This window comes from Mastacembelus armatus, chromosome 1 (genome assembly GCF_900324485.2).
Source record: "Mastacembelus armatus chromosome 1, fMasArm1.2, whole genome shotgun sequence".
Taxonomy (NCBI): domain Eukaryota; kingdom Metazoa; phylum Chordata; class Actinopteri; order Synbranchiformes; family Mastacembelidae; genus Mastacembelus; species Mastacembelus armatus.
In genome coordinates, this window is record NC_046633.1 from 15,744,554 (window position 1) to 15,768,138 (window position 23,585).

General features: G+C 41.3%; 1 protein-coding gene across 1 annotated transcript; it reads left to right on the forward strand.

Annotated features, from left to right (window-relative positions):
* The first annotated feature begins 1,820 nt into the window (after positions 1-1,820).
* Positions 1,821-22,355, forward strand: frmpd1a (FERM and PDZ domain containing 1a). Its single transcript, XM_026303944.1, has 14 exons — positions 1,821-1,939; positions 2,121-2,284; positions 4,877-4,979; positions 5,108-5,153; positions 6,778-6,882; positions 12,097-12,192; positions 12,480-12,605; positions 12,765-12,884; positions 13,124-13,260; positions 15,569-15,788; positions 15,898-16,080; positions 16,604-16,748; positions 16,860-18,191; positions 18,934-22,355. Exons 1-14 carry the CDS (start codon positions 1,821-1,823, stop codon positions 22,353-22,355), a joined length of 6,318 nt encoding a protein of 2,105 aa, XP_026159729.1.
* The last annotated feature ends 1,230 nt before the right edge of the window (positions 22,356-23,585 follow it).

A 23,585-nucleotide genomic window follows, 5' to 3' on the forward strand; every position in this document is an offset into this window, starting at 1 on the left:
ACATCATATTGTATCTGATGATGCACTGGTGAGCACCCTTTTGTTTGTCCAGGCATCTACTGCTCCCCTCTCTCCTCTCCTGTTCTCCCTCTCCACCCTTGTTTCCTCTAATGGATGATGCAGCGTCTGTCTGGGGGAGATTCCTTCCTGCAGCTGCTCACTGAGGAATACAGAAAGGCTGCAGAGATCATTTGCACATTCATTCCTTCCACCTGTCTGTCTATGTGTGCATAGATTCATCTGATTCTCTACTTTTTTACTTTTGTCACCAGTTTTTTTTTTTTATCAAGTGATGTTCCTTGCACTTTAGTGTTAGTGTTCTCTCTCTCATTTATCCATCCATTCATAAATTCATCCTTTTATTCAGACATTGATTCACAGATTCATTCATCCTTTTATTCATTCATTGATTATGTGCCTGTCACCCAATTATTGTGTCATTTTACTCATGTATTCTGCATTAACTTATACTTCCACCTTTTTGCTGACTGTAATTAATTAAATCATTAATTGATTGATTTGTTCTTTCCCATATATGATGTCTTGTCAAGTAGATTCAGCCTTTGATGATGTGAGGGCGTGTAAATACCAGCTACTGACCAAATCTTTGTCTGACTGCCTCAGTCTTCTGGGAGAATGGTGTGTGATTGTGTGTAGTGAGTGAGAGGGAAATACCGTAGTGCTATTCTGGTGTTCCATGCTAGTGTGTAGGTCTTTTGACATGCTTGTGCTAGGAAGTTTAAAAATCAGAAACTCAGCATTGTGATTTTTAGACAAGTGATGCACCATTAATTAAAGCGCACAACTTTCTATACTCTAGGTGGTACGCATCATGAAATATACATTTAATTGCACATATTGTCATTTTTTTTATGTTTGTAGTGCAAGGGTAATTTTTTTTTCACATTATTTTCGTATAGTATTCATATGCTCACATGTACGTTGATTGCTGTAATTCCTTCTCTTCACATTGGCCATGAGTGGATACATTTATAGTGCAGCTCAACTGTAAAACACAAAACACTGCAAAAAATGCCTTTCAAGGATGCAAGTGCCTATATTGAGGTCCTTTGCTGACATTTGTCCCATGTGACATTGTCCAATTTAGTGTGATCATGCTTGGATGTAATCACATCATCTCCAACGGGGCAGGTAATAAAAATCTACAAAAGGGCCAGTAGCAACATTTGCTCAAGTCTGTAGGTCTTGCATGTGGATGTAAGCTGATATGGCATTATCTAAAATATTGCAAGGACCCACAAGGACCCATTAACTCACTACAGTATTCTCAATGCATTAGCCTGACTAAACCCTGCAGACACCAGAGGCAACTCATGTCCATTACACCCATCTCAGCAACCACTATGGTTTGTCAACAGTCATTTATGGTGCCCACCTGCAACAAAACAAACACAACAGAGACCCATTTAAAGAAGACACCATCATTATTGGAAATGAGGGTCTTGGCTAGGGCAATTGGCTCATAATTCTGACTAACAGCCTATTAAGCTGCATGAAGCCATGATGAATGACATCATTGTTGGCTTCAGTCCATGTCTAATACCCAGAAGTCCCACTGTTTGTCTGTGTATCTACTGTTTCACTAAACCGCTGAAAATTTCAGGCTCTTACAATTACATTTTGTATTCTGATAAAAGGAGTTGGAATTTGCACCTGGCTGGGTTGATTTACTTATGCTTCACACTTTCTGTTGTCCACAAACCATTATAATATGCTACACTAATACTGCCTTGTTTATGGTGAGACATTGTAAGTATGACTTCTTGGATTTTTTTTTTTTTCTCCTTGCTGCTAGATAAATGGAGGTGCAGGATAGGAGCCGTTCCCCATCACGTAGGGCCAGCCGTGTGGAGCAGGTGGTGGGACGATGGCTAAGACGGTCCCGAGACCTGGGTAGCAGGTCTCACTCTCTCAGCAGGTAAATCACCATTTCATGGACCGCATGAAAATATGGAGATAATGTCCATATTACTTATGCCCCCCCAAGAGACATCTAAGTTGGACATCAGAATTTTTACGTGTGCTATGTTATGGAAATATTATATGATGATTGCATTCTGAATCTATTTTTTTGTTTATGTGCACTTGCTCCTCTTCAGAGACCGGGTTGCAGGTGATGGGAAGACAGCAGAGTGTAGTGGCCCTGATCAGAGGAACTACCCCTTCCGCTTCAACATTCAGATTCAACGAGACCCAAACCTCAACTCTCATGGTCTTACTCTATCCTCCCAGTCCCCCATTCTAGTGCAGGAGGTAACCCAAGGTACGACAAGCTTTCCATTCATTCATTATCTACCGCTTATTCCTGTTATTCAGGTCTCAGTTGAGCAGGATTCAAATCCAGAATTTCCTCACTGTGAGGCGACAGTGCTAGCCCTTACATCACTGCCCCCACAGATATATTACATTTGTGATTGAAAATATTAAGTAGTTAGTGAAATGCTCAGTCCATATGTCAGCTGAGTATCTGAGGAACAATTATAAAGCTGATCACTGAGCCAAGATTGTCAGATACTAGCCACAAACCTTACTGTGTTTATACATGGTTCCTATTCACATAAATATGTCGCACTCAACTATCAGACTAATGCAGTGCTTCTCACTGTGGATAATTCATGAGCAGAGGAATAACAGTACAAATCTGTATCCGGGAGTTTGGTTTCATTGCTGACACTGCATGTTTAACTGAGACCAACTACTGTATGTCTGTCTGGCACCTCTCATCTGCCCTGTGCCAGCTCAGGCTCCTTTCCCCCTTTTTTGTCTGCCAAGAGCCAGTTTCCATTGCCAGTGTCTGCAGTGTTTTGGTCTGCTTTGTCAGTGCCACCTGCACAACAAGCATGGTGCTAAAATCAAATATAAAATAGGCTGAGAACATGTTTTGCCCCATTCACCCTGTTGTTTATAGAAAAAGGCTGATGTTTTGCATAGAGAAAGTCTGCTCTACAAATTAAATAATGGAGCTGTGTCTGACACCGGCGGCCCTCTGGCCAGTGTACAAAATAAACTGTAAAAAGTGGAGCTTCTAAGGGGGCCTGATACTGCATACATGCCCACAAAATCACATTAACTGAGGAAACACACTGTGAGACACAAGTTCTGTGTGGGTGGTCTGTGTGTGATGCATCTTCAGTATAATGAGGAGGCAAAGCAAGAGGAAGACGTTTTGCCTATAATAATGTCTTTCAGGCAGTATTTCCTCCCAGGTTGTGTACTACCTCTAAAAATCTCTTCCCATCATGTGTAATGAGCTTTCTGTTGTGTAGTAGGGTAAGACTGGGGTTAGGGGTCTAATTGTAGTCTTAGCAAAGGAGCTGGGCCATACATACAGATAAAGGGGTGATTGAGAAGTGTGACTCAGTATGAAAAAGCCCTCCAAATCAATTTACAGAGACCTCAGGGTTTGTCAACACCAGGTGGTGGACATGTCACCTCCTGCTCAAAATGTAAAACTTAAACATGTGGTTTCTGATATGCTCACACTAACCTGATATCTGTGCTGCAGTTATTCTGTGGTGAGAGCTGCAGTCATACAGTCCATCACTAATTTTCCTCCAACATAACAGTTCATTATCATAGACATTGACAAGAAAAATAAATAAACACAACTGTAAAGCAGATAGGAAATATGCAAATGCAGTAATATAGATGGATACTTTATTCCTATTGTCCAGAAGCTCTTATATTTACTTTTACACAAATATCACTATATACAATAAACAGATAAAGGCACTCAGTCCATAATATATAGCATAAATATTGTATCAACAGTTACTGTTTAAAAGTCTAATGGCTGTGGGAACAAAGGATCTCCTCAACTTCTCACTTCTGCAGCGCCGATGAGATATATATATATATATATATATATAGATAGTAATAATCCTAATTAACATTAAAAAACTAAAAATGAAAATGTTTTTTAAAAGTCATTTAATATTGTATATTGTATTCTGCCTATATTTGTACTCTGAAGTGTAGTTTGTTGCTGAGCTGCAGAGCCATCAGGTTCTGAATCCCCTTGATGTCTAAGAGCAGATTACCTCGCTTTCTCCTGTCTGGCTCAGGTTTGCTCTGTCACCATCTGCCTCTGTCTGTCCTGCACTCACACACATGCATGCACGTACACACTGTTGCTCATGTCTCCAGTGGCCCCACTGAGCCTTTGTTCTACTGTTCCTCTCTCTCTTTGGCATGTGTTGCAGAATCTTGACAATGAAATATGAATCCTTTATTTAAAAAGCATTTTCAGAATTATCAGTGTCACCAACATCTGTCCACATATGTTTTGGATGAAACAGTAATAACTTGTAGCACAATACTGAAAAGCATTTAATAATCTTTTTGATACCTATGTGATGACGAAACTTTGCTGTTTTTTGTATTGTTTTTTTTAGTGTGTGTACAAATTAGCTCTATAAAAGCAAATGTTTTCAGTATTCGTCAAAATGACATAAAGCAATAGAAATGCCTCATGCCCTGTCTCCATTTAATACTGTGAAATATTATGAAACAATTGGGATGAGATCAGCATTACATTAGTGAATGTGTCATGCTGGTCTCATTCCAAATTTTTGTAATTGTTTTAGTTTATTTCATTGTTAAGGGAGAATGTGAAATGCTAATAGAATTATCTTTAATATAACTAATATTTAATGTACATTGATTATACATCTGGTCTTCCTTTGGTGGAGTGATTAGGTTTGGAGAGTGGTGTGAAAAATTATACATCAGCGTGAGATGAAAGGAGATTACAAGAATACAAGCTATTGCCTGTCATCAGTCCCAATTGCGGTATGAATGCAGGCCGATTGCACACCCTTAGGCATGACAAAACAAGGACATTTTGTGTGTGCAGGTGGTCCTGCAGATGGTCGGCTCGTCCCTGGCGACCAGCTTGTGAAGATCAATAACGTTACTGTCGATGACCTGACCCCAGCGCAAGCTGCTGAAATAATCAGGTCTGCACTGACAGTTGCATTCACAAACAGACACACATGTACAGAATGATTACTGGTTAACACACTACCGAATAGTGTTTGTAATAAATAATGCACATTATTATGACCTTCCCTTTCATGTTTTTCAGGGAGTGTCAAGATACGTTGACAGTGACAGTTCTCAGAACAATGCAGGTGAGTCTTTTACTGTAGCTGATCACGTATATGTAGGTATACACATCACAGAAACATACATTTACACATGACATTACACTGATGGACACGTAATTGGATAATAGCTGGTTGTCTTCGAGCAGCACTGCAGATTAAGTTGATGCGTTTCTTGTTTCCTGTTATTGTTAGGTTGTAAAAATACACACACAAAAGCGTGCACATAACATGTACACATGACCTCATTCTGTGTATGTTCAGGATTTGAAATGCTGTTTTAAACAAACCCATTAATCAGCAAGTCAGGCTTAGGGTCAAGCATAATCACTAACAACAATCCTATAACCAAGATTCCACCACTACAGTACATTACAGTTAATGACAACATGTTACACCCCTGGTACTCCCAACACAGACTCAGATAAACAATACACTATCTGTGTGTGATTTTCTCGGTATGTGTGTGTACGTACATTGCTCACCTTAATCTGTATCTGTGAAGCTAATGTATGTGTTTGTGCTTAGTTGAAGTAGATCGGTAAATAAATTGCTACTCCTAAGTGATTCTCATCAGCAGTTCTGCTGATGGAAGCACCTTTATCATTTGATTCATAGCTCACTGCTACTCCAAGAAATCATTAATAAGCTCTAGGGAATTGTTAGCATTAGCACTACATTAGCAAAATATTCATCTCTGACATGCATGTCGATGGTTATAAATACATCAAAAGAGTTCTAAACAAAGGTACGTGTAGGTGATGAAGATTTGTAATATAATCAGATAGTTATACTGTATGAGAGCAGGAGGATTGTTTGACAGTGTCTTCTGGTGCCTCAATGCACCAGCTGTAACTAGATGTGGAGTAATGAAGCCAACAATCTGCTTATCTTTTTTTTACTAAGCATCTGTACTTAAGATGACTATGAATGAATTATGTATATCACTTATAAATACATCCCTTGATAGAACTGCAAAATGTCTAAATGTATTTGGATGCTTCTCTTGTATTGACAGTGAGATAGCATTGCTATTACTCCATTAATGTGTTTTTAAAAATGTATGCACACATCTATCACAGTCTCTTGTCTCATTTTACTTTTGTTAATGACTATTTTCTACCTTTCTGCAATATTCTATGCTATCCAGTCTGCAGCATGCACTTTGGTACCTGGGGGTAACATTTCTGTGCAGTATATGTTAACATTAGTTAACATATTAGTTAACATATGTATGTTAACATTAGTATATACATTAAGATTATGCATTTCATTATCAGCACTGTGTATTTGTTTTTTCATACCATAATCCATACAATATATTTTAATAATTTTTCTTTGGTCTAGTAACAAGGGACAAAAAAACCAACTGCTATATGGAAAACAAGTTGATTTTAGCTGCAATCTTTACTCTTGAGCATGATGTAGAGTCATCCTAACCCAACTTATTACACAATAAAATGTGATTTATTTAAATGCATACGAATGCTTGGATGAAGTGCAGCTGATGGTGTATAGTTTCAGTATCTTCATATGTATCATTTCACTGTAAAATACTCTATCTGCATCACATTCAGTCCTGATTACATTATTATATAAATATACTGCTCCTATATAAATATAATAATGTAATGATGTGTACTCCTTTCAGGGACCAAAATCATCATTCATTACACCAGAGAAAAGGGCCAAGCTGAGGTCCAACCCAGTGAAAGTTCATTTTGCTGAGGAGGTGGAAGTCAACGGACACTCCCAGGTATGTGTGAGAGCATCCATCCATCCACCCATCTATTATCTATACCCACTTATTCCTATTTTAGGGTCAGTGGTGTGAGAACATGTTTTGCAAATTATTCCATTAATGCTAAAAACTGGCTATAACACCTTCAGTGTTAGCTTAATATCTATTTGGTAGTGTTTCACTGATACTGTTAATATTTATAACATGCATTAAAAACTTGAAACCATGTAGCATACATGCATGTTGTAACAAATTGAATCAATGAATGAATTCAGCAGTCACGACCATCTACAATATCTTTAAGCATGGTTTTAATAGGTCTTAGGCTTTATAAACATTCTAATGTCACATGAAGATCAATCCATTCTGGTTCTGTTGGTTATTTATCAGTGTACATGGAATAGAAGTGGTGTAATGCATGATTCTAAACTGGGAGCATGGTAGTGGATATTAGTCTTTCAAAATATGCTACCCAGGGTAATCTAGAGCAGTGTTGATTTTGACAGCAGATTTTAATTTAGTTTTAATCATAGTCTTTTGACTAAAATGCAATTTTAGTTTTAGTCATATTTTAGTCATCTGCTTTGTTTTAGTTTTAGTCTAGTTTTAGTCGACTAAATAGCATAAGAATTTAGTCGACTAAAACTACTGTAGATTTAGACACCTAACATATATTGTGTTTAATTTTAATGAAATTTTGTTAAACTATTGTAATGTGCAAAATATATTCTCAATTAAAAGTAAATAAAAACAATGTTCATTAAATATTTGGAATATGGCCTCTCCATAAAAGACCAAAAGTTAGATATGCATTGTTTATAACCTGCATATGACATTATTCATTCTTTAAAGGAAAAGTGCAACTCCAAAATATATTTAGCAGTAATGCCATTGCATCAAACATGAAACTGACCCATATAGCTTCTCTTTGTTTTCTCCAGCTGTTTCCATTTCATTATAGTTTAAGTCAGACACAAACCCAGTGCAGGCTATGATGATGTCGTGTACTCACGCATCCCTCGTCACTAGGGGGATCAGTTACTTTTCAAATGTGCGTGTGTGTCTAAGAAGATTAATTCTGATTGGATCTTTTCCAAAGACGTCCCTCACTCACATTTTCGTCTAGTTTTTGTTAGTTAACGAAAATGTCTATATAATTTAATTATAGATTTCATCATCATCACTTAATTTTTATAAATTTTTTATTTATTTTCGTCAGTGAAAACATGTTGATGAAAATTATAGCAAAAAGATTTCGTCAACGAAATTAACACTGATCTAGAGGCTGGCAGTTAGAGTTCTAGATTTTTAGGTTGAAACGTTTCACCACTGATCCAAGTAGTTTCTTCCGTCTGAGGGAAAGATGGTAGGAAACTCATATTTACCTTACAGGTTGGTTTCACTCCACCACCATCCTAAATAGGCTCAATCGGTGAACTATGTAAAGGGGATAAGAGCTGTTAGACCTACACTCCTGAGTTGGTTTCACTTTGCACCTAGCCTGAATAGGTTCATTAGGTGATCAGTGGAAGTGAGGACAAATAAAGGCTGTTAGGATCTAATGGTCAACTTATGTGACCCCTCTGATCCACAAACTGGGTGTAAATGTGTCCTCCCAGAAGGATATGTGAATTGTCCCTTTCTTGGGAACAGACGAAAGGGCAGCTTGTTAGATTGAAGATAAGTTATATCTGAGCCCTCCACCCCTGTTAATGGAAGGTTTTTCCACCTATGGCTTCATTGACGCCTCTCTCAAACCATCTATCTTGTCTGTCCTAAATATGTACATCCTTGTCTTTAAAGAGCAGTGTCCTATGTCCTTTAATGGGAGGTGCACTGCTGATTGTGGTCCTGAGGAGCTGCTCCTCCTGTGCTGGGCCATTGTCCTGTTAAGTGGTTGTTTGGTTTCTCCAATGTAGATTTCTGAGCATTCTTCCCTACACTGGACAGCATATACTACATTGCTCATCTTTTTTTCTTTTTTTTTTTTTTTGATGTCAGTTCTTTAGAGTGAACTAGTCTTTGTCTCAGTATGTCAGTGTGTTTGAAGTGAACCGATAAGTGATGCTTCTCAAAAATCCTTTTAACCCTGTCTGAAACACCCGCTACATAAGGAATGACCAAGTTTTTCTTCTGTAGATCTTGAGTCTCAGCTTTGTCACTTGTATTCCTGCCTGATGTGGATGCTGCCTTATTGAAAGCCCATTTTGAAAGCCTTCGTGTGTGTCCTCCTTCCTTTTGGCCTCCATAGAGATGGGGGTGTTGCTTGCTCTGTGGCTCAAAAACCTGATGACTATCAGACCTGATGACCTCACAGTTCAATAAGGATAGCCTGTTCTCTTTAGAGTATTCTCTGGTGAATTTGATGTTTGTGTCTACTGTATTAATGTGATCTGTGAAGGCTGGAACTTCCCGGGTTTTGATTTTCACTCAGGTGTCAACCACATAGCTGAACCAATGGGTTGGTGCCATCCCTGTGAAGGAGCTCAGAGCTCTTTTCACTTCTTCCATATACAGATTGGCAACAATGGCTGATGCAGGGGAGCCCATGGCACATCCGTGTTCCTGTCTGTAAAATTCACCTCTGCATGAGAAGTATGTGATGTTCAGACATAAGCCCAGAAAGAGGCAAATTTGGTCTGGGTTGAGGCTGCTTCTGGCAGAGAGGGTGTTGTCCTCTTTTACTTTTCTCCAAACAGATGTTAGAGCATTGGTGGTGGTGATGCTAGTGAAGAGGGATGTAACATCAAAGGATACCATTGTTTCATCTGTATCCACTTTTAGAGCTTTGTTGTTGTAGGTAAATTCCTCTGAATTCCAGATGTGGTTATCTGTATGACCTACCAGTGGTGCTAAGATGGTGTCAAGGTGTTTGGCAATGTTATGTCACTAAATTTATGCTGCTGACAATGGGCCTGAGGGTGGGCTCTTTCTTTGTTTATCTTGGGGAGCCCATGCAGTGATCTTCCCTGGATACAGTAGGTAGCCCTGTCAATGGCAGTTGTTTTAAACAATCACCTTTTTCTTGTAGGTGCTGGTGGGTTCCTTCTTAATTTTTTGCTTTTCTGTGATAGTCTGCCATGGTCAAGACCACTGTGGGATCCCCCTTTGTCTGCAGGCAGGATGGTAATAGTCTCATCCTTGGATAGGGATGACAGGGCCCTACTCTCCTGGGTGGTAAGGTTGGATGGTGGTAGCTTGGAACTACAGAGTGCTGCAGTGTTTTTCAGACAGTGTTCTTCTTCTGCTTCTGTACCAAATAAGCCATTGTTGCAAATTTCAGATTCTGTGGCTGTGATAAAGTTCACAACAGACACATTTGGGCAATTTAAGTCCTTTTAGCTAAGACATCTCTCTGCTTGAGAGAGTTCCCTATCTGAGAGGTTCTTTACCCATTTGACCATTGTGTCCTCAGGACAGCGCCTCTAGATGACTTCACCTGGACAACTGAGAGTTTTCACTGACACCCCTGGTTAATGTTAATAAGGAAAAGATCAAAACATGTTTCCCATACTTTGACAATGTACATGGAGTAAACCCGTTTGTAATAAATTAATAAACAAATTAAGATGTTAGACTAGCCTTGCCTTTTGCCACGTAGAGAGCTGGGATAGGCTCTAGCAGATCCCTGTGACCCTAAATAGGAATAAGCAGGTATAGATAATGGCCTTCCCCAGCTCTGTGCCAATGGCATGGCTGGGTATGTCATGTAAGTGGATAATATACAGTATAACAGCGTGACATAATAGCTGGTAGACTACACAGTTTGCATATGATAAAAGTAAAAAAATGTTTAATTTTAATTATTTTGATACAACAAACAAAATGTGAATTATCACTAGTCTTACTGTTTCACTATGATTAGGAGCGATGGTTTATAATTGGTCACTGTTTATCCATATTTGTTTTGGCAAAACCTGTTGGATGAGCAATAGAGTGCAGATAGATTGTCTTTTCAGAATATATTTCTTGCAAGAAAGGAGCAAAACAGAATAGAACACAACTGATCAGAGTCTTCTTCAGTTTTTCCCCTGTTGTTCAGCTCCTATTAGGCTGAGGCCGCTACTTATACAGACATGCAAAGTAAATGCAAATAATCATTCACATAATCAGATAATTACGTCTGTACTTCCCTATTGTTCTACAAAGTGATTCCCTAATAAGGCTATATTCTCAAACTATATATTCTCATTCGACAGTTAACCCGTGTCGAATGAAGGTGTGTCCCTTCCTCACAGCTAGTGTGCTAAGGAACCTTTCTCCCAGATACTCCTCACTAACATCCTTGAGAACACTGTGTCCCTTAGTGTCAGATTATATTAGGGCAAAAAGGACATAAACATCAGATATGATTATGAAAAAAAACATGAGCCTTGGTGAACTCTGTGAATCAACCTGTAAATGAAAACCCGTTAAACCTGAAAAACCAAGAATACGGTGAGAAACAATAAAAATCATAATCAGTAAGAATAATCAATCATTGAAACTCATTTTTCCATTACCTTATTGTACAGTTTTTCTCTCATAAGCCTGGCTCTTGTTGGTCAGTTCCCATCCTGTCAGCGGATGTGCAATTAGCTGGATTAGGAAAACCACAGAGGCTGGAGTGGCCATTACTAATCACAGAAAAAACACAGATCAATATCAGTCCTGATGTCTGTGATTACAAGACAATAATCATCAGATTATGGAGAGAGAGAGAGGCGGAAGGAGATAGTGAAAAGACAGAGAGAAAGAGGAGGGTGACAGTGGGTGGGTAGCCATTGTTAAAAGGGAGAGAAAACAAGAGAAATGGAAGATACAAGGGAGGGGTTGTCTAAAATTGGAAAGCTCTCCATTTGAACTTCAAAACATACAGACATCAGTGGTGCATTTGATCAAAGTGGGAGAGCAGAGAAACACTTTCAATAATCATACGAATGAGGCAGGCCAATATGGTTTACTAACACTAAACAAGCCTGGCAGACAGAAACAGGCTAGAAGATATGATGTGAAGAAAGGCACCCTAAGAAGAATAGAAATTGAATTGATGCTCATGTCTTTCTGTAACAATTTCTAATGTGCAAATCCTTGAAATTGTTTTAAACCCACAATATCTGTATATCTACATTAAGCATTTCCTCAAAAGTCGCAAATACACCTGCCAGACTGTTATTTGTTGTATAAACCAGCAGATTTTCTGATTTTCAGCTGACACCTTGCTTGAGCCTGATTTTGTATGGTTTGCAGGGTAACTCGCTGCTTTTCTTACCAAATGTTCTGAAGGTGTATCTGGAGAATGGGCAGACCAAGGCCTTCAAATTTGAGCCTAGCACCACAGTCAAGGTAAAATGCAGGGATATTGAAATAGAAAAAATTCCTGTGATTCCTAATAAAGTCAAAAAACACTTGTCATGCGCATCTGCTTAGAGGGTCAAAATATTTTGATTGAAAGCATCAAGTCAATGAGCCTGTATTCGACAATGTTAATGTGATGTAATCAAGCCTGTAGTATTTTCCATATTTAAGCATAACCATAGTCAGACAATATGTTTGCATCCTTTTCAGTGTATACTCTAATTTAAAAACTAAAGCTGAGTTTTCTCTCAATGTGTGATTTTCTCTTGCAATAGGACATTGTGATGACACTGAGGGAAAAACTTTCTCTGAGCTGTATTGAACATTTCTCCCTGGTCCTGGAGCAGCAGCACAGCATCAGCAAACTACTGCTGCTACACGATGAGGAGAGAATACAGCAGGTACACACTCCTGAACACACACTATTTTACACATCTCCTCAAATGGGCATTTTTACACCACAGCACCATTTGGAATTGAGTTTCATCTATAATAGAACTAAAGATTTTACAAGCATTCAAAGTATATGTTTGAAGCATGGTGTGCATGTGTATCTCTAGGTGGTCCAAAAGAAAGAGGCCCATGACTATAGGTGTCTGTTCCGTGTTTGTTTTATGCCCAAAAACCTCCAAACTCTGCTGCATGAGGATCCCACTGCTTTTGAGTACCTTTACCTGCAGGTACAGTACATTGACAAACCTCTGATTCACAGATAAATACCAGTTTGCACTTTTTATTTCACCTAACTTTCATAATGTAAATGTAAATGATCAGACTTTTTAACCACCCCATTTTTCCCTTGTTTTATTGTTCCATGAAAAACAAATGTTTTCATTTAGTGTTGATTCTGTCATATTCACATATTATGAAGTTCTCCAACACTTCAGTGATTTCTTAACTGCATGCATATGTTTGTTAGGGGGTGAATGATGTTCTGCAGGAGCGCTTTGCAGTAGAAATGAGGTGTAACACTGCCTTGCGACTTGCCGCCCTGCACATCCAGGAGAGGCTGGCAAGCTGTGGACAGTCACCAAAGACCAACCTGAAGACGATCACGTAAGTCATACATACACATTTTAAATTATATTTAAAGCACAACGCGCTTTGGAGCTCAGTCAGAGTGATCATCGGGTTGGTGGTCACCTGTCTTACTGAGGCCCTTCTCCCACTATTGCTCAGTTTGGCTGGGGAGACCAGTTCTTGGAAGACTACAAACTTTTTCATTTGAGCACTATGGAGGCCACTGTGCTCCTGGGAACCTTCACTGGAGCAGAATTTTTTTTGTAGCCTTCCCCAGCTCTGTGCTTATCAACAATCCTGCAGGCAGTTCCTTTGAACTCATGGTTTGGTTTTTGCTCTGATATGCATTGCCAGCTGTGAGGCCTTCTATAGAGAGGTGTCTTCTTTCCAAATGATGTCCAATCAATTTGCCACAGGTGGACTCCAATCAAGGTCTAGAAACATCTCAGCAAAGATAAAGAGAAATATGAGGCACCTGAGCTAAATTTCACAGGTTGTGTGATTCTTGTATGGTGAGTGTAGATTAATGAGAAAAAATTATTCTAAATAATTGTAGTATCAGGCTGCAACATAACAAAATTGACAAAAAGTGAAGGAGGTCTCAATACTTTCTGATACTGTATATCCACTAACTAATAATTTACTCCTACCCAAGAAAGATATGGAAAGTGGGGTTCCATGTTGGTGGGACATTAATGACGTCACAGGTGTAAATGTGTAGAGAAGAAGAGAAGAGACTTCAATCAACCATGTCTGAAGAGAATCTAATTTTGTACAATAGTACCACAACACCACATCAAGCTGTATTTTTGTTTGCATAATGACTCTGCTTGTGATGTAACAGAAGAGGTTCAGTTTAATTAAAGTCATACATGCTTAGTATAATTGTCAGTATTTAGCTTTGGTGAAATTAAATTAATATGCTCCAATAGGGTTGAACCGAACTGAAGACTAGCAGCAATTAAATATTCCAGATCTAACGTTACAGAAAACTAAAGGATTAATTGTTGTTACCGGCCGGCGGTCGAACCTCGGATCCAAGAGGAACAATGCGGTTTCCGTCCTGGGCGTGGAACACTGGACCAGCTCTACACACTCTCGAGGGTGCTCGAGGGTTCATGGGAGTTTGCCCAACCAGTCCACATGTGTTTTGTGGACTTGGAGAAGGCATTCGACCGGGTCCCTCGTGACATCCTGTGGGAGGTGCTCCAGGAGTATGGGGCCCGGGGCCCTTTGCTGGGGGCTATCCGGTCTCTGTACAAACGGAGCAGGAGCTTGGTTCGCATTGCCGGTAGTAAGTCAGACCTGTTCCCAGTACACGTTGGACTCCGGCAGGGCTGCCCTTTGTCACCGGTTCTGTTCATTACTTTTATGGACAGAATTTCTAGGTGCAGCCAGGGGCTGGAGGGAGTCCAGTTCGGGGATCACAGGATTTCATCTCTGCTTTTTGCAGATGATGTTGTCCTGTTGGCTCCATCGAGCCAGGATCTCCAGGGTGCGCTGGGGCGGTTTGCAACCGAGTGTGAAGCTGCTATGATGAGAATCAGCACCTCCAAGTCCGAGGCCATGGTACTCAACCGGAAAAAGGTGGTTTGCCATCTCCAGGCCAGGGGAGAGATCCTGCCTCAAGTGGAGGAGTTTAAGTATCTCAGGGTCTTGTTCACGAGTGAGGGAAGGACGGAATGTGAGATTGACAGACGGATCGGGGCATCGGCAGCAGTAATGCGGTCGGTGTACCGGTCCGTTGTGGTGAAGAAGGAGCTGAGCCGGAAGGCGAAGCTCTCGATTTACCGGTCAATCTACATTCCTACTCTCACCTATGGTCATGAGCTCTGGGTCATGACCGAAAGAACAAGATCGCGGAAACAAGCGGCTGAAATGAGCTTCCTCCGCAGGGTGGCCGGGCGCTCCCTTAGAGATAGGGTGAGGAGCTCGGTCACCCGGGAGGAGCTTGGAGTAGAGCCGCTGCTCCTCCACATCGAGAGGAGTCAGTTGAGGTGGCTCGGGCATCTGTTTCGGATGCCTCCTGGGCGCCTTCCTGGGGAGGTGTCCCACCGGGATGTCCCACCGGGAGGAGGCCCCGGGGAAGACCCAGGACACGCTGGAGGGACTATGTCTCCCGGCTGGCCTGGGAACGCCTCGGTGTCCCCCTGGAAGAGCTGGAGGAAGTGTCCAGGGAGAAGGAAGTCTGGGTATCCCTGATTCGGCTACTGCCCCCGCGACCCGGCCCGGGATAAGTGGTAGAAGTTGGATGGATGGAAAACCTCACTACAGACATGAAACATCATTCGAACAATAAGCTATAACACACATGAATTTGTCTTTTTTTGCTTCTTTGATCCAGGAAGACATGGGGCATAGAAAATTTTGTGTCATCCACATTGTTAAGGAACATGCGAGAGAAAGATCTCAGGAAGGCCATCAGCTTCCACATGAAGAGGAGCCAGTCGCAGCATGATTCCAAGCAGAAGGGCCTGCCTGTCGATCAAGCACGGATCAATTATCTGGAGGAACTGGGTGATCTTAAGTCATTTGGAGGGAAATCCTTTAGTGCCACCATGATGGTAGGGTTTTGACCTGTGTTCTGTATGTATTCGTCTTTCTCTTCAGACATGGTTGATTGAAGTCTCTTCTCTTCTTCTCTACACTTTCTCCACTTCTTGTCACCTTCAGCTCCAGGACAGGGAATCAATGGTGACCCTGTTGGTGGGGGCACGCTATGGTGTAAGCCAGGTAGTCAACCACAAGCTGAGCATCCTGTCCACCCTCACAGAGTTCACCAGCATCACACGCATTGAGCTGCTGCCTGAATCTGACAAAGTCAGCTTGGTCAAAATATACCTACATGACATCAAGGTAAGACAAGGAATACACACAGCTAACATACAGAAGGAACACAAAATACTTTGTCTTTTTACTAAAGATACTTACTAATTTACTTACTTACTTTACCGAAGATACTTACTAAAGATACTTTACTAATACTGATATCTTTTTACTGACTCAGTCAACATTACTTCATATGTTACAACACTGCAACAAAGCAGGTTCATATTACTGTGCACAAGTTAGCATTATTTGTTTACATCTTTGCTGGTGCAGTTTGTCTATTTAGGATATATTTCTGACATTTACATATCAAATAGAATTATGTGAGTTGGCAATTTTCTGATGCACCTACACTATGGAAACAGGTAGCTTAACCTCTTGAGAGGTGTGCACGCTCACAAATCAAGCTGATGCCTGCCAAAATTCTTTTACAGCTTAAGAAAATTGCTAATTAGCAAGTAGTGTTTTTCCACTGCTGAAACTGTCTTTCCATTCCCTCTCTTTTCTTGTCTCATCTCATATTATCTTGTCTCCTCTCACTTGCACAAAGCCCATAACATTACTATTAGAGTCAGTGGCTGCCAAAGATATGTCCTGCCTAATAGCAGGATACTGTCGAGTGTTTGTTGACCCCAACATCAACATTTTTCCCTGGATAAATGACTCCAAGAAGCACAGAGTCTCTGCTGAAGAAGGTACATATATAACCAACACATAGAGAGTAATATACAGAGAAAATGATGCATAAATTAATTTAGTCGGTTTCAAAACCTGGTGTTTGTTTTCCTCTTTATGTATGTTCACAGGTTATGTGTCACGTTGTGGCAGTGATTCAGAAAACTCCTCAGACCTGGACTCGGAACCACTGGTCACTGTTGTGTCTCACAGTGAAGATCCCTGTCCTCGTGTGAGATCCTCATCAGATTCAAATGGTAGAAAACGAAAAGAGAGAGACAGAAGGAGAAGGAAAGATTGCAAAGAAAAGGCAGACAAACCTACTGAGGACAAAAAACAAAGGGAAGAAAAAGATGCTGACACTGAAAAGGAAAAGTGCCCACTAGATAAAAATAGAGAGGATAAGAATGAAGACACAGAGCACAAGGGGGGAGGGGAGAGAGCGCAGGATGGTGGACAAATACAAATCAACATAGCAGACCAGGACTTTGGGGAAAACGGGGGAAATGTGGGACAAGAAGGGGCGATCGGAGGTAAAAAAGAGTGGCATGCAGCTGAAGAGCAGTTGTGTATATCAGAAGCTTCAGATTCTTGTCATACTGACTCTCGTGTCCTCACTAGCCCCTCCAACGACTCTCTTGATGCTCTGGAGGAAGATGATTTACTATCATGTTCCTCTTCTTCCATCCACCCCAATGCTCCCTTACAAACTCATCCCCACATCCACACTCCCCTTCAACTTCACCATTATTCTCATAGACATGTTCAGTCTTATCTCCTTGCACCACCACCAGCTCACTCCCACCCCCTTATCCAATCAACAACTCAAGACTCATGGGAAGGGGGTTGTAGAAGATCAGGTGACGGAGCCGATCCTCATCTCCTTGCAAGCATCTCTACTTCTCCGATCTTTCACCCTGTCAAAAAATGTGTAGATAACCCTTGTTCTGATGACAGTGCCCTCTGTTTTGCTGAGCTCTCCCGTCTTGTGGACTTCCTGCCGAGCCCTCCAGAGGCCAGCGAGGATGATGAAGAAGAGGAAGAGGAGTTGAGGAGGAGAAGGAGGATGTTGAAAGAAATGGTTGAATCAGTCAGAAGAGCCAGTGAAGGAGGAAGTGTAAGTGGGGATGGTGGTTTTAAAGAACATGCTTTATCCCTTTCGCCATCCTCCCACATGGAGTTTGTGTTCAACTTCGACCAGAGCGACACAAGCTGCTACTACAAACTCTGTTCCAACATCACCCCTGACAGTGCTCGCAGTCTTCCCCGCCCTCTGCGTCATAATGAGAGAGAAGATTGGGTTGGAGCAGTGGGAGATGAGCATAATGCTGAAGACCTGGAGCCAATTCCCATCCTCCAACCACCGCCTGGTTTTGGAGACAGCAGCTCTGATGAGGAGTTCTTTGATGCCAGAGATCGCTTCACCTCACCTGAAGACCCAACCTCAGGTGCTCTGCCAAAAGGTAATTTAGTTTTACTGTCAGGCTGATCACATATATTTTTTATTTTTATGCCTTCTGGTGACCACAGAGGCTGAAAATTCTGCTTCTGCTGCCATCTAAAGGCTGAGGTTTTTCTTTCTCAGAGTAAAAACATTTATTTATTGTCAGACTTACTGACAATAAAGATTCAGCCAATAGAACCTAAAGAGCTCAATGCAGCCATGCTGTCCTGTCAGAAAAGATAATGTATTAGTCAAGTGGTGGAAAGTATAAATGTGAATTTACAGTAGTTGCATTATTGGTGTCAATCCCACACATCTTTATAGATCACACATAAAATTATTCACTATATATTCAATATTTGCCCTGTGATGTATCAAAAATCTCCAAAGCTGGTAACTGGTATTGCCATTATAGATGTTACACCATTAAGAGTGGATATATTGGTACAAACAAAAATCAGTGAACCAACCAGTGTTCTAGAAATCAGGTGCTGCAATGGGACAAATGTGAAAAGTTGTCATCCCCATCCCTAATGGAAACTACACTCTTACACATTACTGTCAGAAAATGTCTAATCATAACAAACATGTCACCTTTGACATAAACCTTCAAATAAGTGTAATACAAAACTAGAGTTTAATTTAGAGTACTTATGTCTATTTTCTGCTTCTGTGTACTATACATAGTTTTCTGGAACATAAGAAGCTACTTTTTCTGTTTTTAACACATTTGACTGATCCTTTTTGTTGCTATCTTGTAGATATTTGCACAGAGATGAAACTGGACTTCCTCAGCGAACTCAGCGTCAGTGACATCAAAGTCTCCATGACAGACAGGGACAAGGACAGAAAAGCAGAAGAGGACCTAAAACAAGGAGATAATATTGGAGGGGGTAGAGAAACATTGTTTCAGCTCAGAAAAAGATCTCGTAAAAGGCGTTCCTTTATGGAAACTAATTACACCTCTATGGTGTCCTATCCAGGACCAGATGCAGAATCAAAGCAGGGCCTGGATTCCAGTAGGAAAAACCTCTTGGCACAAGGCAGCGATGCCCAGATGCTCAGTTTAGATCCCGAACCTTCAAAGCAAACGCAGAATCCCAGCCCTACTGTCTCCTCTCTGACTCACTCTGAAGGGGAACCTGCCCAGCTTGAATCAAAACCCATCCTGTCAAAACCCTGCTGTCATGTAATAGGCCCATTTGGGTCTCATGAGAAGGCTAGAAACCCACAGCCCCTCTCCAGGACCAGAAAGCAAGAAATGGAGATGGAACCTGACGCAATGGAATCTAAATCGGTCACAGATCGGGTGAAGGATGCATGTCCTACCATCACCATTGTCCGCTGCCGAGTGGATCCAGATGGAAAGGAGAGTGCTGATCGGTGTGGTGATGGAAAAGAGGAAGGGCAGGAACAGGAGGAGATGTGTGGGGAGAAAGAGGAAGTACAGAAGGAGGAGACAGCAAGGTTTTTACCAGAGGTCCCTGACGAGGAAAATGAAGGGGAAAACATGCGAGGAAAGAGTATCGAAGGGGTGATTGGATCCAGTTCAAAGAGTGTTGAAAGACAGACAGAAGCTAACATGCTGCCTACATGTTTGATAGATTTAAATAAAAATGGTAGTAATGGATTTTTGGGATGTCATCTAACTGCCCAAGAACTAAACTCCTATGAAGAGCTGCATATAGGAGAAGATGTGCATGACAAGTCCAAACATCTGTCCTCCTCACTACCACCCCCCCCACCTTCATCCCCTTTAACAGTTCTTCACAAATCTCAAAGCGAAAACACATGTATCTCAACCACAATGTCTTTTTCTAATTTTGAGGAGATGCCACATGGCAAACAAAACCATACTACCAAAGCAGAGTTGCATGTGAAAACCATTAATGATGAAGACACTATTGGCATTAGTTCTACTATGACTACTAGCGATGAAGTTACTGATAGCACTAATTCAGACAATGTTTTTGATGATGATGAGGTGAGTAATTCCTTAAATTCTTGTTCAGGTGACAAGAAAGATGATTGTAGTTTGACCACACAGCGTAGCATCAGACCTACTCCAGCCACAGCAGGTAAAGTTGAGTCACAAATGAGTATCAAGTCTCTTATGAACAATGACGTTCCTTTAAGAATTGATTCTGATTATACCCGTGCTATAAACTCTATTACATTAAAGCTTGGAGCTGCAACAAGCATCACATCTCCAACATTTGATTCAGGTGCTAAATTGAAAAGTGTGGCTACAAATGAAGATCCTTCATGCTCCAATCAAAATGTAGATAAACCCAGTAATTATTCCACCAAGCCACCAACTGTTGAATGCAAAGATAGTTTAGCTAGTCCTAGCTCAGTAAAAGCTGTGCACGAACTCTCCAAACAGCCTCCATCTCCAACTCCCTTCCTCTTTCAGACCTGCTCCCCCAGCATCATGGGCCGATTGTCTGCCTCGACACTTAGGGGAAAGATTCAAAACTTGCCCCTTTATTTATCACGCTCCCAAGAAACAGTCAACCAAGCTGGTGTGGATAATGTAGCTCAGAGTCCTCCTGAGAACAACAGTCAGGACAACAGCAGGGAAAACACTGATATCACCATCCAAATTACAGACGTTCATGATCTCTCACAACCTATAGATTTTGAAATAGGCACTGCCGCTGAGTCAGTGGACTCAGATGACTCGGATACAATCGTTACAGGATCTGAGGTGGATGGGGAGTTTTTTGTGGATCCATCCTCAGCAAAGACTTTTCATTCAGGTTCAGAGGCAAAGGAAGTTACCTCTCCAGTGCCTGTCCAGACCGAGCCCAAACCTCAACATCAAAATCAGCTTCTGTACACCGAATCTATCAAGAATACACCGGGACCAATAACAGAGCCTCCAGCATCCATAGTAAACAGCTTCCCAAGAGATACGTCAGGCCCAAGGATAGAAATTCCTGGGCCTATAAAACATGGTCCAGAATCAAAGGAGCTCACAGCCCAAAGTGACATTGCAGGTACTAAAATAAGCAACGAGTCGCCTTCCATTCCCCCTCCAGTAGTGATGACCACTCAGAATCTAAATGGGCCAGGGCTGCCATTTTATAATCAATCACAGAAGGCAAGATGGACAAGTAGTGACAGGCCTTTGATGTGTTTTTGTAGATCTTCAGAGCAGAATTCAGACTCACCAAAAACACATTCTTCAGGCTGCAAGGTGTTTACCATCTGTGAGGATCCAGCCCAGACAAAAACTGCTGCTGAGGTTGGGACTGGCCCGCCCCTGAAGTCTGAGTTTGGCTGCAATTCTGTACTAGCGTCTGGATGTGAGTCAGTTGTGGAAGGGGTTCAGGTACCACTGGATGCCTGTGGTTGCCCAACAATGTATACCAATTGCTTCAGTGGGGGGAACAGCTTTGATGATGAGTTGACAATCTATGAGTTCTCTTGTCGCACACAGAGCAGCAATGTGGTTCAGACTTCGGATGCAGGTATTCCTCTCATGACCTCTCCACCTGTCCCCTCCTTTCTCTCCACATCCTTGTCCCACTCTCCCTCCTCTCCACATTCTATCCTTCTCTCATCCTCTACCTCTGAGCTCAGCCCTCTTCTTTCACCACTATCGGACTGTTTTCTGCCTCATATGCACAAGGACACCATTAGTCGGCTGAGTCAGCAGCAATACCCAGAACCCCCAACAGGTTTCCAAGTACTCCGTGTAGATGTGGACCAGCTCCTTTCTATTCTAGAAAGCAGCAGTGCTGACCATTCTGTGGCATGTCATGGAGGTCGACACCCAAGGGACACCTGCCCTGCTCACTTCACAGAGAACAAGCGGGTGCTCCAGATTGAGGCACATCGGCTAATGTCCAGCTGCCAGAAGGTAGTAGGGGTTGAACAAAGTCCAGAGGAAATGCTTCACTCCCTAGCAGTTAGTTTCCAGACTTTGGTGGAGTTAGCAGGCATCTGCCTGTGGTTCTCTGGTTGTGACAGGTGTGACCGGAGGAACGCAGAGGCAGTTGCAGGTCTGGCAGATGTTGCCCGCTCATTCAGGGACTTCTGTCTGGCAGCAGAGCGTGCCAGCAGCAAGCGCAGCTGCCAGGATCTAAGCATCAAGCTGCTGGCCAAACAGTGCACCGCACTTACTGCCTCTGTCTTCTGCCTCACTCAGCTGTTCCGCACCCTCACTGCACTATGAGTGGATACAGATACATGAGGTCAACACTGCAGCTGCTGCAGATGTAAACAGAGTGTGACCTGGGGCAGTCAGTATGTTTCAAATGGCAGTAAATGGGGAGGTGGGTTACCTGCAAGGTTCATGACAGCCTAAATGATCACAGAAACTCACAACATTAGAGCCACTTTGCACTTTTGTGCAGTTAACAGTGCAGATTGTTCAGGTGCATGTGGTGACTGAATATATGCACATACTGTTGCCAACAAACCAAACATTCGGCCAACGACCAGATAGCAGTGTGGTGCACCAGAACCTGCTTGTATTCCAGTATTGAGGAACTGATGTACTTGAATGTATTCTGTGTTATCAATTAAGTTTATTAATTTATTGATTTATTTAACAAGTTACTATAGTATGTCTGTGCAAGTAAGGAATGTTAAGAATGGAAGAAATGTGGAAATGTTTACAGATTTTGCTTTAGACAAAGTCGTAATTGTATGTGAGAGTAGTGGACCTTTAATACATATACACAAGCACATACACTCCTATACAATACAGAAAGTAAATCAGTCGATTCATCCATTTAAAGACAGATGTTATGTTCACGACTGACCATGATACCTTTCTGTTCCACTGATCTTACGGTAAGAAACACTGCAGTTTACTTACAGTATACTTATATATCTTTATATTCCCCAGGCTGTATGCAGTGAGTTACCGAATGTTACTGTTTACAAACCAAAACCCAGAGTGAGAAATGATTTGATCAACTGATACAAATCAAACCTGAAGCTGTGTTTGCCATTTTATAGTTTTAGTTGAAGTATGCTGATGTATGTGCATTAAATGAGTTTATAAATGAATAGTTTGAATGTGGTGCAGCCCTTATAGCACGTTTGCTAAGTTTTCTCATTGCTTTGTCATCACCTGTTTTCCACAGCTCCAGCTGAAACACCGAACCTCCAGTGCATGACAGTGTTGTGACTTTTTTTCTTTTTAGTAATAACAGACAGTGCATTCAGAAAGTTTTCATAGCCCCTTCACTTTTTTTTTTTTTTGTTGTAGCTTTTGTTTAAAATCTTTTCGTCATTAATCTACACTCAGTGCCACATAATAACGAAGTGAAAACAGAATTTTAGGAATGTTTGTAAATGAATTAAAAAGGTAAAACTGAAATATCACATTTACATTAGTATTCAGACCCTTTGCAACAACGTCTCCCATTTCTCTTGATCATTGCCGAGATTTTTC

Excerpts from the sequence above, each read along its gene's own strand:
- frmpd1a (XM_026303944.1), top strand. The coding sequence starts at position 1,821 with ATGGAGGTGCAGGATAGGAGCCGTTCCCCATCACGTAGGGCCAGCCGT. Across the intron at positions 1,940-2,120 it reads AGGTCTCACTCTCTCAGCAG|AGACCGGGTTGCAGGTGATG; the intron begins GTAAATCACCAT and ends GCTCCTCTTCAG. Across the intron at positions 2,285-4,876 it reads AGTGCAGGAGGTAACCCAAG|GTGGTCCTGCAGATGGTCGG; the intron begins GTACGACAAGCT and ends TTGTGTGTGCAG.